The sequence below is a fragment of the Eublepharis macularius genome, chromosome 1 (genome assembly GCF_028583425.1).
Source record: "Eublepharis macularius isolate TG4126 chromosome 1, MPM_Emac_v1.0, whole genome shotgun sequence".
NCBI lineage: Eukaryota > Metazoa > Chordata > Lepidosauria > Squamata > Eublepharidae > Eublepharis > Eublepharis macularius.
The window spans coordinates 64,429,573-64,445,794 of NC_072790.1; the positions used below are offsets into that span (position 1 = coordinate 64,429,573).

Below are 16,222 nucleotides of genomic sequence, written 5' to 3' on the forward strand. Positions count from 1 at the left end.
AAGCAAGATTCTGATTTGTATCTTTGCCTTTGCTGCATGGATCGCTTTCAGCATTTCTATAAACTGCTTACATCACATGTTGGCCTCTCAGTGCCCTGTGCCGAACCTTTCCTACCTTACCTTATTTGGCCGTGGTGTTGTTGAACTTGCTCATTTTCCCATCCATGTACTAACTAGCTAGATTTCTGAAGCAAGGAGGGAGAAGGCACAGGAGATAACTTAATCACGTTCAACACTGTACCCTGTGGTGGCTCAGAATGTGTGAGTGAGGGAAAGAGAGAAATGTAATGTGTGCAGTCTTGTTTAAAGAGAAAGGAAAGGAGGAGAAATGGGAGATGATCTTCCTACAGTCTCATGTTAATTTTAATTGGGATTTCTGTTGCCTGGGCTGTTAATTTATGTTAAATCGTTTTTATTATGTTGCGTTTTATATTTTATGATCATCCCATAAGGGTTAAGATGGATAATGCAGAATGTATTTTTTATAACAAATACATAAATATATTTTTGTTTCCTCATGCTTGCCTCCATGTGACTCTGGAGTGAGGGAAGTCATTTTCTTCTTTGGCAAAAAAAAAAAATCACACCAGTTTGGGTATGCCTATCCTGATTGGTTAAAACATGAAATATAAGAATTCCACATGAGGTGTTGCAGCATAAACAGGAAATGGGAAAGGACATTTAGTGCAGTGACTGTCTCTCTCACAGTCCCAGCATCTGAAGATAACTTGTGGTCTGTTCTTATCATTGGTTATTTACATTTTATTGGTTTGACAGGAACTCCTAATAGAAAGTTCCATGAGGTAGTTCTGATATGCATGTTCATATTGCCTGCACTCAAATGCATCACAGCTTCCATGATAACATATAATTTTTCTGTGCATCTTTCTCAAATTTGGAGTCCAAAGTTGCAGCCAGGCACAGTCTGGCTTAGATATGAAATATGAAGGAAAGGAAATGAGTGTATGGAACAGCAGCCATGGACTCAGTATCTGACTCCAAGGATGGAAGCCTAAGTAGAAAGGATATTCATCCTTCTCCATGGTTCCAGAATTCTGTGGGGGGGGGACCTGCCGGGGAAAATATTTTCTGATACAAGATAAGATTGACTGTGGTGATTGGGCAGAGAGGCTGGCTTGCTTATGAGGAGATGTTGCTGAAGGGACAGATGGATGCTTGCTCATGAGGAGACCTTTCTGAGGGCTGGATGGATGCCTGCAGGACATGCCTTTGATCTGCAGCTATAGGCCATTTGGCTACAGGCCTTAGCTCCGCCCCGCTTTCTCATCTCTTCACACAGGTACTGCATGCTAGGAGGGCTACTTCACCGGGGCGCTGGGCAGAGAGGTGCGAGCTGAAGGGCAGGAGCCAAAGGGCGTGAGCTGAAGGGCGAGAGCACAAGGGCTCTTGGCTAGTGACTCTTAGCCTGGGGTGTGCAGCCCGGGAACAGTCATCAGCTAAATGAGTTGGAGGACAAGAGAGGATAGGAAGAAACTGCTTCTGAGGTGGTTGCAACAACCGATCAACACTGCTTGCGTAAACATATGAAGGTTGTAGCCCTAGACTGTTGTCTGAGTTGAGACCACCAATATGTTTGATATTCTAATATGTGGTTGTAGGGTGCAATCCTGAGCTTCTTACTTACTACTTACTTGCTTGGTAGAAAATGAAAAAGGCACACGAGGCCGATAGCAAGATCCAATGGACACTTGATTTCACGGAGCTTGCCCCTATCATTGGCAGGATTGTACATAAGCACGGGCATCTTGTAGGAGGGATGCCTGGTTGTTCAGAACCTCCAGCAATAGGTTATCGCAGAACTAGGAACCTAAAAGATATGTTGGTTAGGTCTGAATTTGAGAGCTTTACTCCCCTAAGAGAGTTCCCTCGGGGGACACCATCCTTGTGGGAATTGCAGTGTATGTGAATTAATGGTAAGGACTGAGGACATGACCAATCTCCCAGAGGGACGTAAGAAATACCGTGGCACTTTCTCCACCTGTAAGACTGCTAATGTCATGTATGTAATTCAATGTAAATGTCCCCTGTCTTATAAAGGTATCACCTCGCGACCTTTGAAAGTTAGGGTGCAGGAGCATCTTTCACGAATTAGAAATGAGACTGTGGAAGCCCCTTTGGTAGCCCATTTTATACAACAACAGCACAGGGTGAGAGAAATGAAAGTGTCTGTTATACATGTATTGGGGTCTACTCCTGGTACAGACTATTCACGGAAGTTGTTGCAGTTAGAAATGGAATGTATTCATGAATATAACTGCCTTGTTCCCCATGGTTTAAACTGTGATTTGGATCTTTCCTGTTTCTTGTAGATTATGTAGACTGTGTATGTTCTAAGTTGTCGTTATGTATAGGGGCTAATTAATGAATTTGAATATATTATGTATTTGTAATGGGACACTGTGCCTTTAATGCGACTGGCTATATAAGTCAAGGTTGGTTGTTGCATAGTACGGCATTGTTCCGTCGAATTTTTTCAACTGGCTTAATGTGATTGAGAGTGGTGAGACCAGTGAGTATTGGTATAGAATTTTTGCTACATTATATAATTATAGAATTCATTCTGGATTTCAGCAGATTTATACTTCTTTATTATAGTCAATGGTATCATGCCCGTGAGGAAGCTCGTTCTGTGAAACGGGAATTGATAATTGGCTGGCGCAAGACCCATAGGCTGTTGGGAAGACTACTTGCAGCTCTACTCCCATTTGGAGAGACAACTTGCAGCTCTACTCCCATTTGGAGAATGGTATAATTCAGCTTGGATTTTTGTGGGAGTTTCCTGGGGGCCTTGGATTGGAGAGGGTATAACTCCAAGATCCCTTTCGCAATCTTGTCCAAACTTGGGTGATGGCTGTAGGAGAGCTTGCAAAACACTCCCCGGGAATATGGGCTCTCTAAGTGCCATGGGGGCCGTTATGCGCCCCATGAACCGCAAACTGGTTCGGCAACAGAAAATGTTTGTTGCAGTTTGCGACCTCGGGATTGGCGGCGGCACCGAACCATGAACCGCAGAGTCGTTAAATTTTTTTGGTTCGTGCCCAGGTCTACTTGATACATCTAATGGTATAAAGTTTAATCTATTTGGCATGTAGGGCAGAACTCACATTGTCATAGGCAGAAAGCGCTGGAATGAGCAAGTTACCTACAGATAATTTATTGAACTTTCACATTATATGTACCAAAAATAGTCTTTGCTACTAATGACCTACTAAAGATAGTTTGTCTCTGCTAAGAAAATCACTGAAGGGTGGATGTGCCTGTGTTGTATCATAAGGACAGCTGAAACGTTGAGTCTGAAAGAATCAAATTCCAGGCCAAACGCTGCAGAAATGTCACACATCAGCCCCAACATAAAGTGGGCTACTGATGGTATTGCTGTTCTACAAACTCCGGCTGAGTTCCTGAACAACAGAGAAGAGCATTTTTTGCTGTAGAATGCCAAGAAGGAGAGCAGGCTGGATATAGAGCTACCTTATCCTTATACAAAGTTCCCAGTCCATGAAAATTAGTCCAGCTCCCTAAAGGTTAACCAAACAAAACTGAACATTGTATCCAAATGTAGCTAACAAAATGCCATCTGGACCCTCCAGGGAATTATGGGTATGTAAATGACATTGGCAGCAGATGGCAATTCCAGCTCTTTTCCCATGGGGGGAACCTAAGAGATGTTTCCCCCTGGGCCTCCCAAAGTCATGCCTTTTACAACCCAGCACATTTATCACTGGTGTGTCACAGCTTAGCCCTTCCACTGTATTTTCCTGTGCATCATACCATTTGGAAACCTCAAAACATACACTCATTGCAAGTTGACATTTCCCTGAGTCACTTAGCAGAATTTCTTCTAAACAGCGTTCTTTTTCTAACAGAGATTGGCTGACTCTAGTAAAATACAAAATGAAAACCAAGAAGAAAACTGACACACACACCCCGCCCTCATTCTCATGTTTGAATCAACAGCATTTCTTCCATAATCAGATTGCCATGTATAAAACAATTGATGCATCAGCTATTTATAGCTGTACTGGGAAAATAAGAGTTCTGAATTTTTAGACTTTAACCCAGACACAAATTTCATGCTGAAAGACAAACTTGTAGCTACGTTGGTATATCATGGTATTCTGTTTCACAGTAGACATTTACAGAGAGTTGAAAGTTGTTGACATAAATTTATCTGCTTAACAAACACAAGCCAGGCCAATCCACCTATTAGTCAACTGTTTTCCCACAGAAAAAATGAGAACTTAAGGGGGGGGGAGAGAAAACTGAACATTCTCCTTCCATTTTGCCCTCACAACAATGGTCTCTGGAGTGCAGGGCATGTGCTTTGCAGTGATGTTAAGAATTTGGGGGGGGGGGTTCAGATCCCCCTGTAACGAGTCAGTTCCCGTGTGTAAAACCAAGTTTCAACTTGCCAAGAGAAAGATGGATCTCTCTCCGGGGAAGCCGAAAGCAGTTAGTCTTTAGACCTGTCAAACAGATAAGTTCTTTGAACCAGCTGTTTATCAGTACATTTATTTATATAGGGTTCAATATTGCTTTGCAACTCCTCATCAAACACACAGACACTAATCTAGAGTTTATTTCACTTTATTGAAAATACACCCTAGTTTTTTAATGAAGCAAGCAATCAAAATATAAATGGCTATTAATATGAATCCTATAACAACAGAACATAGAAAGGCAATAAGAAATAAGTTCACTAACATTTCTCAATAAATCCTAAGTTTACATTGCTCAAAGTTTCTATGAAATACATAGGTAGAAATAGTTTCTCACCTAGATTCTCCCAAGAGATTTCTTCCATCAGTACCCTGCTTATTTTTTCTGTGTTTGCAATTGTATACCTAATCATATGCAAATATTTAGGGTCTATTCACATGATAGCACAAACAAATATTGATTGGTTTGACACTTCACTGAATATTCATAATTTCATAGTACAGCCTTCCAATTAGTTAAAAAATTATGTCATAATCTGAACTTCACAACAAAACTACAAATCTCCAACAAGTGTCAGGAAAAGTTAAGTTGGACGATCACCATTGGTTGAATCTCTGATAGAGGAACATCAATCTCAGTAGAGTCCACTATTTTAATTAATTGTCAAAGGATGAAAGCACACCTGTTGAATTACCTTATACATAGAAAAAATACACTGAAAGTTCATGCAAAGTATAAAAGTTCATCTAGAGAGTATAGAAGCTAGGCCTAGTATTGTTCAGTATTGATCATTGGCATATGATCTTAATCTATATTGGCATAACACCCCTTCCTGCCTGTGCATTTCTCCTGGGGGTAACCCACTTTGGAACAGCTAGCACAGGAACCAGGCTTTGGTATTGGAAGTTCTGCCCTCCAGGTGGACCCATGATGTTTCCGGCACCAAAGCGCAGTTCCTGTGCAAGCTGCTCCAAATTGGCTGCTTCCAGGAGAAATGCACAAGTAGGAATGGGGGGAAGCAACATGTCCTTGGCACTCCACGTATCATGTACCCTCACAGTCTGTCCTCAAGTGGACTTATGCAGCTTCCTGTTTCAAAGCCCAGTTCTTTCCGAGTAACCTTGGGCAAGGCACACACTCTCCGTTTAACCTACTTCACAGGGTTGTTGTGAGGATAAAATGGAAAAGCGAACAATGCCAGCAGCTTTGGGTCCTCTTAGGGGAGAAACACAGGCACACAATCCACCTTGGCAAAATCTAGGCAGGTAACCCATGTGTCACACAGGAAAGTAAGAAGAGCCCTGCTGGATCATCCCAGTGGTCCATCTAGTTCGACATCCTGCCCTACACAGCAGCCAATCATTTATTCTCGCCAACAACAGAAGATAGTAGCAAAGGCCTTCCCCCAGTGTTGCCTCCTGGGTCTGGTATCAGAGGCTGACTGCAATACCAGGGTGTACTGCCTCCTACCATAAAGATCTATTTAGCTGTCACACCTGATTTTTAATTCATGTTTTCCTTGTTCACTTGGTGTTTCTTTCCATGAGTTTTGATGCAACATTCTAAATAAATTGGGACCAAGGAGTGGACAATGAAAGACTTATAGAGTGGATTCCAGAAGGAGCTCATGAGATAAAAGCTAATAGTTAAAGTGTTGAACATAGATGAAATTCCATTCCCCCACCACCCATCAGTTTGTGCATGTTTGAGAAGCATATATGCTACTTCTGTGTGAACCTGCAGTGCTCACCAATTGGTCATCTTCAGAGTACCTTCACTGGTGAAAGCAAGGTTGGTGAATACTAGAAAAAGGGCCTCTTCTGCTGAGGCACCAAAATTGCAAATTTTTAGGTACCAAAAGTCTCATCACTTTCCAGAGCCTTTAAAATCCTCCCACAATGGAACTGTTTAATGATTTATCCTTTCACCCTTCACTCTTGTTGAGAACCGATGGCTTTTATGCTAATAGCTGGGTGGCTGTTTTGCCCTTCTGGCTTCTTACATACTTCTTTGTGGCACATAGAGATTGTTTTATGGCTGCTAACACTATGATTTATTTTACGATTTTACAATTTTTATGTTCTTACCCATGTGTGTGCTTCTATCCAGAACTCTTCTGATTTTCTAAATGAAAGGAATTTATTTATTTATAGAACTGATAAACCATATCTCCCAAGAATTTGCTCATTTGACATGGTCATGTTGTAAATCCAAGCTTGATGTTTAGATAACTGTTCCCACCTCTCCTTTCTCTTCCTGCCCTATACAGTATGCACAGTATCCAAGAAATGCTGAATAGATTAATCCTTCTTAACAAATAATATTATTTAGACCATTAAGTATTGCCATTAATTGCAGCACTTGTAGCATGTTAGAGAGTCATATACCGGGGAGAAACCAAATCCCAAGACTAGGGCCGAATCCACACTTCTCAAGTTTTCCACTTTTTTCCCGCCCATTATTTGCTTCTCAGAGGGCTGTTCACATACTCTTAACTCAATCCCGCCATTCTCTCATGTCTTTTGCGTTGCGCCTCAGACGAATTTGTCATGCATTCAAACGCTTCTCTTGCACGGTTCTCACCATGGATGTGGACAAATAGAAGCGTTTCACAAGGAGACCGCCCCCTTCAAACCACCCCACTTCCGTGTTTGCAGCCTTTCCGGAACACCATCCCTCTTTGCCGTGCAATTATCAAGCTTTTCCACTCTCTCTGCAGCATGCCTGCCTGCCCACCCTTCCCCCCCTTTTTTTTAAAAAGGGGACTTTCCCAGTATTGTTGCACAATCCCAGCCATAAATCTTAACCAGGGTGCTCCAAAATCCCCGCAGAGACATCAAGGAGTGGCATCATTTCCATTTCCGTGTTATTTTTAGGATGCTGAACATTCGGAAATATTGGCGGCTGTTAATTTTTTTTTAAACTGTTGAAATTACCGTTATAGCGGAAATCCATCATTCTAACATTACATTCAAGCATCAAATAATTAGTCTGCCCATTTAGAGTTTGGATCACCCCCACCTTAAATATCAGTTCAAATTAGCCTGCTAGAATAATGGTCCAATGGATTTCAAAGAAGAAGGCATAGAATAACATTAACCAATCACAGGCATCATAGGGGTGTGGCCTCGCCATAGCAATTTAGCAAAAAAACGCTATAGCAGAAATCTGATGAAAAAATGAAAAAAAAATGAATGTGATGTCGTCATTGGCGATGTCGGATCTAAACCCACCCCGTATTGCGCAATTCTACCAGGGATGTGGATGAAGTATAGCGCGCGGCAGCGGCAGTAAGAGAAGGGATGTGAACACAGACTGGGACATTGAGGGATAGAATCCAGCGTGATTAATGCACATGAAAAGCGGAAGGCAGGGAAGTGTGGATTCGGCAGCAAGTCCTTTATTTGGCTCAAAAAGCCTCTGTTAAGAGATGCTTACCTTTGCATTTTCATATCACTCCAGTTCTTTCTTTTACTCATGACCAGGGCTTTTTTCATGATAGTACTTACTGGTAACTTGAGTACTGGCACCTTTTGGGAGGCCAGCAAACCAACAATGGGAGAGTTCAGTGCACATTTGGAGAGTAGAAATAAAATCAGAACTCGCCTCCCAGCCCACTCTCACCATGGCTTTGCACTCACAGGTAAGGCATATGCACTAAACATGAATTTGACTCCAATTCAACTCACATTTAACACGAGATCTGAAGTTTACTCTTAGAACAGGGGGATGTAAATCAGCTGCTGTGTGCATGTGGAGGCAGGAAGAGCATCTCCATTCCCTCCTTTCCACCCCTTTTCCTTGCAGGGAGGAGCCATGGATGGAGGGCTACATGTCTTCCTACTGGTTCCATGTGTCTGCTCAGGCGTGATTGCATGATACAAGCAGATCCTGGGCAGATGAGTGGAACTCACCAATAAGATCTGGCTCTCCCCTCATGGCCCTTCTATGCAAGTTAAAGCATGCAGGGTGGAAAGGAGGGAATGAATGCTCCTCCTGCTTCTGTAAATGCATAGGAAACGTTTGTGTATGTCTCCCTGCCCCTTTTAAGGGTATACTTCAGGGTTAGGTTAAACCCAAGTTGAATTGAGGGTTACCCTTATAAAACTTGCCTTTAGTGCACATGAAATCAAACCCTCTTGACTTTACAGGGTTGTTGTACGATTACCAGATAACAGTCTGCATCCAGCCACACCATTAAGAAAAATTAAGTACCTTTTTCTTAAGAGGGAGCAGCAGCGATATCCTCCCTTCTGCTGCAGCCTATGGATCCCTCTGAAATGTCCCTGGGTATTAGTGGACCCTCAGGAACAGCAAAGTGGGGATCTGCAGGAGGGGGAATGGGTGTAAATTAATGCTGCCTTGTACTGGTATGTTTTTGAAGAACAAAAAAAGCGCTGCTCACAGCAATAAAGAGTTCCCAAAATTCTTTTCAGAAGGTATTCCTGCCCCAGCTACAGCTAGCAAAAGTTGGACCCCCTCCAACTCTTAACAACTGCAAGTAATGCTGATGCTTTGACGTCTATTATTTGCCAGTCATTTTTACATATATCCTACGGCTAGATTGAGTGAAAATAGCCTTACATACTCATTAGACATTGCAAATGAAAATTAAAGACTCTAAATTTAAGTCTTTTGCCCCATGGAAAGGCACAGAAACAGTGGTGAGTTTATTCCAGTCATGCTTGCTGGAGGTGTAAAGAATCATCAAATCATTTCTGAGGTAAATCCAGACGGACTATCAGGGCGCATTTTCAGAGGTTTTCTGGTAATTTGCCAGGTCCCACTTTGAAAGTTCAGGATCACGTCAACAGGACTGCTTTCTATTTGTACATTTGGAATCCATCAGGAAAATATTAGGGATAGAAATGGTAGCCAGCTCAAAGGTATTGCTAGTTAACGCCTTTACACTCTAATCTGATTTCTTTCTTTTAACTGAAGAATCTCCTGCTGTAGAATTGTTTAAGAGAAATCACTCCGTTACAACTGGACAGAATAATGCTAACTATGTTAGAAAGTTCATGGAAGCAGCCTTGTTCCATGTGCTGAATCAGGATGGCAGACCCTTTTACAAAAAGAGAAGAGGGGTTTCTCACCAGAAAATACAACCAATGAATTACTTTATGGCATAAATGTAATTTCTTTGGACTTGCTGCCATTAATTTCAGCGTTCAAGCAGTCACTCTTAGTGATCTCAGAAGATTCAAAGAGAAGATGTTTTAAAAGGCACATGGATCAAGAGTCTTCTTCATTGTTGAACAGCTTCACACATTACGCATGCTATAAATGCTCTGCATGTAGATAACTCTAGGTAACAAACACCAACACATACTGCAATGAGCCAAGAATGTTCAAGTGTTTTTCATGCAATGGGAGCTAGCCATGACTACCTGGCCTGTGTACTGGCATTGCAAAAAGGTGGTCTTCATGTCAGGTACTCATCACACTAAATGGGAACCATACTCCAAGTAGGATCAAAGTCCTCACTTTGTTCTTTGCTATTTTTTGTCTCCCACTTGAGAAAAGCTAAAATAAAGTAAGCATTTTACAAAGCATTACGCTTACAAAAAAAATGTGTGGGTTGTTTCATTTGTGCTACCAGAAGAACAGCACAAGAAAAACTTTAGTGAACGGGACTTGTAGGAATTGTGGCCAGACTACCAAACCCTCAGAGCATTATTATAAGTACTGAAACTCAAGACTTCATAAAAGGCAACATCTCATATTCTGCCAGGGGCTATGGAACAGTAGGCAGCTACACATACTAACTCTGAAAGAAGTCATAGAGTCATTCCAAGCGAACTGAGTTCATCAATAGTTCAGGAACTGCAAATAACCATCTGTGCTTGTTATTTTGCTGCTAGGCAAAATTCAAATAGAAAATTAAATCTGCACTTTAAACCCACATAGTGCAATTAAATTACAAATATATAGGTGATAAAAGAAAAACAGTCGTTCTGTTAAAGAAAAGACATGCACCTATAAACGCGTGGCACTGAATGTTCTCCCAGGTGTTCAGTTCAATCAAGCTAATTTTTTTTTGGTCCGTTCTGTTTTCTGCTGTGGGCTTCTAGGATCCCTGGGGTCAGTATTTGAGAATTCTGAGAGAAGTCCCATCCTTGTCATGGTTGTGGGCTTTTAGAAAGACTCACTCACAGTTTCTTAAACGCAAAATGACAATAACAAATCTCTACAGAGTTTCTGTGAAGGTTAAAAATATAAACACTTGTAAAGCCCTTGGTAAAATAAACGTGGATTGTAAATAACAACATGAAAGGTTCTCCCATCATGAGTTTAAATAAAAAGTATAGTTTGATTGTAATATTTATGCTTATTTTAAAATATTTATAATACTTATGCTTTAGGCTGTTCCTGCATTGGGCAAGCGGTTGGACTAGATGGTCTGTAAGGCCCCTTCCAACCCCTTCCAGAGGTTATGCTGGATTCCATGCTACTGTTAAAAAAGCAGGTTAAGGCACCTGCAAAAAAATGCTTTCTACAAACTCAGTTTAACCTTGACACAGCCAATCTGGCCACCTGTATCCATGCCATGGTAACATCAAGACTCGACTACTCTACACGTCTCCCCTCTAAGTTAAGAGACTCCAGTTGGTGCAAAACACTGCAGCTCAGTTATTACTGGGAGCTAGGAAAAGCATGCCTATTACTCCCATTCTGCAGTCACTCCACTGCAGTCCCTATCAGTTACCAGGCTCAGTTCAAGGTATTGGCTATCACATACAAAGCTCTTAATGGAGTTGATCTACAGAACTGCCTCTCTTCCTATGTCCCACCACAGCAACTTCAGCCATATGAACAGGGGCTTTTGCAGGTTCCATCTTGCACATGAGCAAAATCAACAGCTGCCCGTACACATGCATCCTCTCCCCATCTTATGGAACAGCCCATCTGAAGAGGTCAAGAAAGCTCCTACTCTCCTGGGTTTTTGCACGATGCAAAACTGAATTATTCAAGAGGGCTTTTTACTCAGGAAGGCTGTACTATAAGGAAGTGGTCTCAAAAAGCTGCGTAAGTAGAGGGATAGGGACTATAGACTTTACCACTACGCATTGTCTCTTGCTGTAGATATGACCCTACTGGGTAATTTCTGTGTTGGCTTAGAATTGCTTATGCTCGGTTTCAGCATTTATTCAACTATGCTTGGGATTTCTGCTGCTTTTAAACCTTTGCAAATTTGGATGTATATACTCTTATTACATTGTTGAAATGTCTTAGATATTGACTATAATGACTTACGTTTGAGTCTCAGTGAGAAAGGGGATTATAAATAATGTAAATAACAAATAATAATAAAGTAGGGCTGATCAATTAATACATATTCCTAGCAGACAGGAGTGGTACCTGCTACATATGGGACTTAATATTCTTGGTTTCTTCCAACAAATCATGGAAGCGTACCCCTTTGAAGGATTTCCTCCTCTTACAGGGAATCCTAGTCTCCTTGCCAGTTTTGGTTGCCCGAATTTAATGGAGGAAAGCCACGGCAATTGTTTTAAAATTATAAAGTAAGTCTCATAAAGGGAACAAAAAGTTACAAGTGGGGATCCACCAGACTTGCAGGGGAGGGGAATCTCATCCTTTTTGTGTCCCCCATCCCTCACTGGCTAGCCTGATTATCAGTCTGCTAGCCAGCAGAGCTGCTGCTATTGGTGCTTGGCTCATGTGGTGGTGAGGGAACAGCTCCAGGTCTCTCGCCCACCCACAGAGCAGCCACCTGCCTATTTCATGTGGTGGCGTCAGCTACAGGCCTCTTTCTCCTGCTTTTCCAACCCAGCTTAGGCAGCTCTACCTCTTCACCCACCCCACAGCCACCTGGAAGGGGATGTTCCACGGAACTTACCATACCTCTATCTTGTTTTCCACATTTTTCTTCACCTCCCCTGGGAGGCCTGAGGTCTACAGAGCACCCCTTGTCTCCTGTCTCTGGGTCTATGATTCCATATGGGGCCCAGGTTCAGCATTAGGTATAGGAAAAGTGTAGAACCTGCAAGGACTTGTGGGGGGGCATCCCATCCCCCTCCACTATTTCCTCTTCCCCATCCCTGATAGTTCTAATAGCCTCTCCCCATTTCCTGCTTGTCTCCTTCTCACTCAAACCCAACTCAACTTTATCTGCCACATCATCTTCAGCTTTACCTTCCCCCTCCCCGGCTTCTACCTGGGAAAACTATGGCCCAGTTGCATGGCACCACTTCACAAGTGGGAGCCAGTTACATACTAGGGAAGCTGCAGGGACTTGCAGGTGGTATTCCATACCCCGCTCCCTCACACTATTTCCTCTTTCTGTCCTCTTAGAAACCCCCATATCCTCACCTTTCCATGCTTCCTTCTCACCCACCCCCAATCTAGTTTTTATTTGGCCCCCATCTTCAGCTATATTTATTATACCCTTGCCTTTCTCCACAACAGGAACCCAAAGAAACTCACATCATTCCCCTGTTCCATTTTATCCTCACAACAGTCCTGTGATGTAGGTTAGGCAGAAAAAATGTAACTGGCCAAGTGAGCTTCCACAGTAGTGTGGTGATGTTAATGTGGGTCTCCCAGATGCTAAAACTCTAACCACTACACTAGATTGGCTTTCAGGGGATGGTTGCTCTTGAATAGTAGCAAGCAGCCAGGCCTGGGTGACTCCTGCAAGTAGTTAATTACTTTCTGCTGGGTTTGACACCTCCCGCCCGTGAGTTCCTCTCATGGCTAAAACAACCCTGGAAAGGACCCTGCCCCCCTTCTCCTGCCTTTTACTGATTGAAATAAAGCGTTGAAGGCTGGCAATACTGTTGCAGTTGCCTAGCGACCCCCACAATGCCCACCATTTCTTAAAACTACAGGCGCTGCTTCTATTATTTGGGGATGGGGCTTAACCTCTGGTGTATTTTGTGTAGATTTTAGATTTTTCTACAAACCTAGGCCTTTTGCAGGTATGCAGAAAGACATCTTGGCTTCATGGCTCCAATCGCCAGATTTTCATATCCATAGATTTGGCCACGTTAAACATTAGATATAATGATACGCTTCCTAATGCAATGTTTGTGCCACTGTAAGCTCAAGAGAGCATCCTCTCCTTCATACAATCTCACCTCGATTCACTTGACTTTCTTCCAATTTTCTTTCTCTTCATATGTCCACTTAGCATTCTTTCATTCATGACACAAGACTATCACGTTCTTGTACAAAAGCAAAATTGCCAGAGTAAAACAAATGGCAATCTGTCATATTACGTATTATATGAAAAAGTTGCATTAAGCAGAAAGTTCAGCAATTATTCAAAATTTGGTGCAGAATAGGAAAATTAAATCGAAAAGTGTCCTGAAAGTTATGGTTTAGGGGTATTGCAGATTAGATGTTTTAAAACATGACACTCAATACTGATTTTTATGAGATACAAGTAATACAACAGCAACAAAGAGAAGGAACAAGATTTATTTCATAGATTTTTCCTTTTCTTTTTTTCAAGCAAAACTGCTTTGATATAAAATGAGTCCAATGATACAGTGCTATCATCCACTCAAGCAAAAGAAAACCTCACATTGACATCAATGCAGATTATACTGGCATTCTTATACAAGTGTAATTGGTGTAGTATCCAGATTGTGTCTGGCCTCTTTTAAAGCAATGGCACAGAAAATGCTGCAAGATATTGGAGTATTGTAGTACTGGCAAGTGCTCTTTAAGTAACTTTCTCAGTGAGTTCTCTGGAGAATGCTGTTTAATTAACCGCTCTGTGAATGGTGTCTTCTGTTCCTTAATGTCCCTGCCACACACCTTTTAGTGTCCATTCTGCTCAAAATGCATAATTTTGCCTTTTGTCTTGTGTTTTAAGACAATGTTATGAGGTATCCTTTACTGTTACTCTAATGATGAAGCAACAGGCCTTCTTGACTTAGGACGCAAAGACTTCACTGTACATTCAGAAATTGCTTTTAGTGATCTTTCTACACATTACTGCAAACAACCGTTAGTTTACATTTATTAAAAAACCTCTTTCCCCTGTTCACATAGGATATGGCATAAACAAAACAAAACTTGACAAAAATTATACACATAAAACAAACAAGACAAATACACAAATAAGGCCATCTGCAAAATTAAAAATCCAAATTCTCTTAATATTTCACAATAATTTCTACAGAATATTTTACATCTTACAAACTTAAATATTTTTAATGCACAGGATTGAGAAGACTTTGACCGAGCCAATCAGACTATCTCTTGGAGGACTTGTCTAATTTGTTGGCAGGCAACCTTCTTTGCGGAGTTGGGATTTTGGAAGGCTTGGCAGATCCAGACCGAGAAGAAGGTCGGGGTGTTGGTCTGCTTGCAATGCGAACAGTCTCTGACACATCTGAGCACACTGACTGGATTTCTGAAATGTCAAAGTCAGAGGCATCACTGCCCCGGCGGCTACTAGATCTGCTGCCAGCCTTGCTTCCTGCCCGACTTCCAGGCCTGCTTGGAGTTTTTCTAGTTTCTGCAAGAGGAAGGAAGAAATACATCCAGTGCAAACAGAGGCAGAAGAGGCAAACAAGGAAGATGCTTTGGAACAGACTCCTCTCCACACCCAATTCCCTCTATGCCCAATGTCCCATGCTAAGAGCTGCAGAGGCAGCAGCACACATACAGAGAGCTGCCTGAGCAAAGGCTACTCTGTTCTTGGGAATGTCCTGTTAGGAATACTCTGGTACACAGAACATTATCTGTTGGCACAAGAAAATGGGTTTAACCTGGAATGTGTGCCTGCCAGCCCCTGCAGGCACAACACAATGTGTGCCTGCCAACCCCTGCAGGCACAACAATGACCAGGGCATTTAAAAGGACAGATATCCTACTGATTTTAATACAATTTACTTCCCCTTAGAAGCCACAGCTGAAACTTTTCACACTAGTCTCTTCTACTTTGGCATCAGGGCAACCATATTAGACATAAAGTCAACATAAAGTCAAGCTACGTGTCCAGGTCTGGATGTATCTGTTTTGTTTTGGCTATGCAATACCTCTCTTCAAATCTTTACGTTCAATTCCTATTTGATCCAGAACAAGATCTTCCTCCATTAACATGGGTTTGGGTCACTCCACCCCCCACCCTGCAATTTCAGCCCAACTTCATAGCCTAGTATATTCTGACCCATGAACTTTGCTCCTCCGCTACCCTCAGCCCTCCAAAGGTCTCCACTCCCCTAAATAACTCTGCCCTTTCTCCTTGGCTGCTTCCTGTGCCTGGAACCTTTCTCACAGAACACCTATATGATGTTGCCCTTTTCAAATTCAACATAACTTGCTTTCTCTGTCAAATCTTTGACACAACCCCGAAGTCCCTCTTCCGTACTGACACTAAGAATATGAAGGCATATTCTTTCCCTTCACCCTCAGCTGTTCCTTCCTGATCCCCTTGTGTTCATTTACTTTCCAGGATTTTAGGTTTTAGTTTCTTCAGGTTAGGGACTTTTCTTCTTGTGCTCTGTAAAGGCCCACAGGCATGGACTGCACCATGTAAATAGCAACACAATCGTAACCCTGCGTTAATATCAACTTGGCCAGCAACCAGAATCTTGTGGAAATCAATTCCTTGCCACATCAGCCTCACAAAGAGGGGGAGGAGGAGGAGGCCACAGGGTGTCATAAGCAGATATGCTGCTGAATGAGTGACCTTTCAACAAAGAGCAAAGCAGATGGCCTGCACACAGATAAGAAGTATTACATATAACTACAAAGAAGCCAAAGCAAGAAAGATGCACAATGA

The 16,222-nt window shown here is 42.1% G+C and overlaps 1 protein-coding gene across 1 annotated transcript in view; it reads right to left on the minus strand.

Annotated features, from left to right (window-relative positions):
* Positions 1-13,885: 13,885 nt before the first annotated feature.
* The window catches only part of DST (dystonin), a 462,451-nt gene continuing 460,114 nt past the window's right edge, over positions 13,886-16,222 (minus strand). The window contains exon 97 of the mRNA XM_055002047.1: positions 13,886-14,953. Within this exon, the coding sequence (XP_054858022.1) occupies positions 14,688-14,953 (266 nt within the window). The 3' untranslated portion in view covers positions 13,886-14,687. The remainder of the gene's footprint in view (positions 14,954-16,222) is intronic.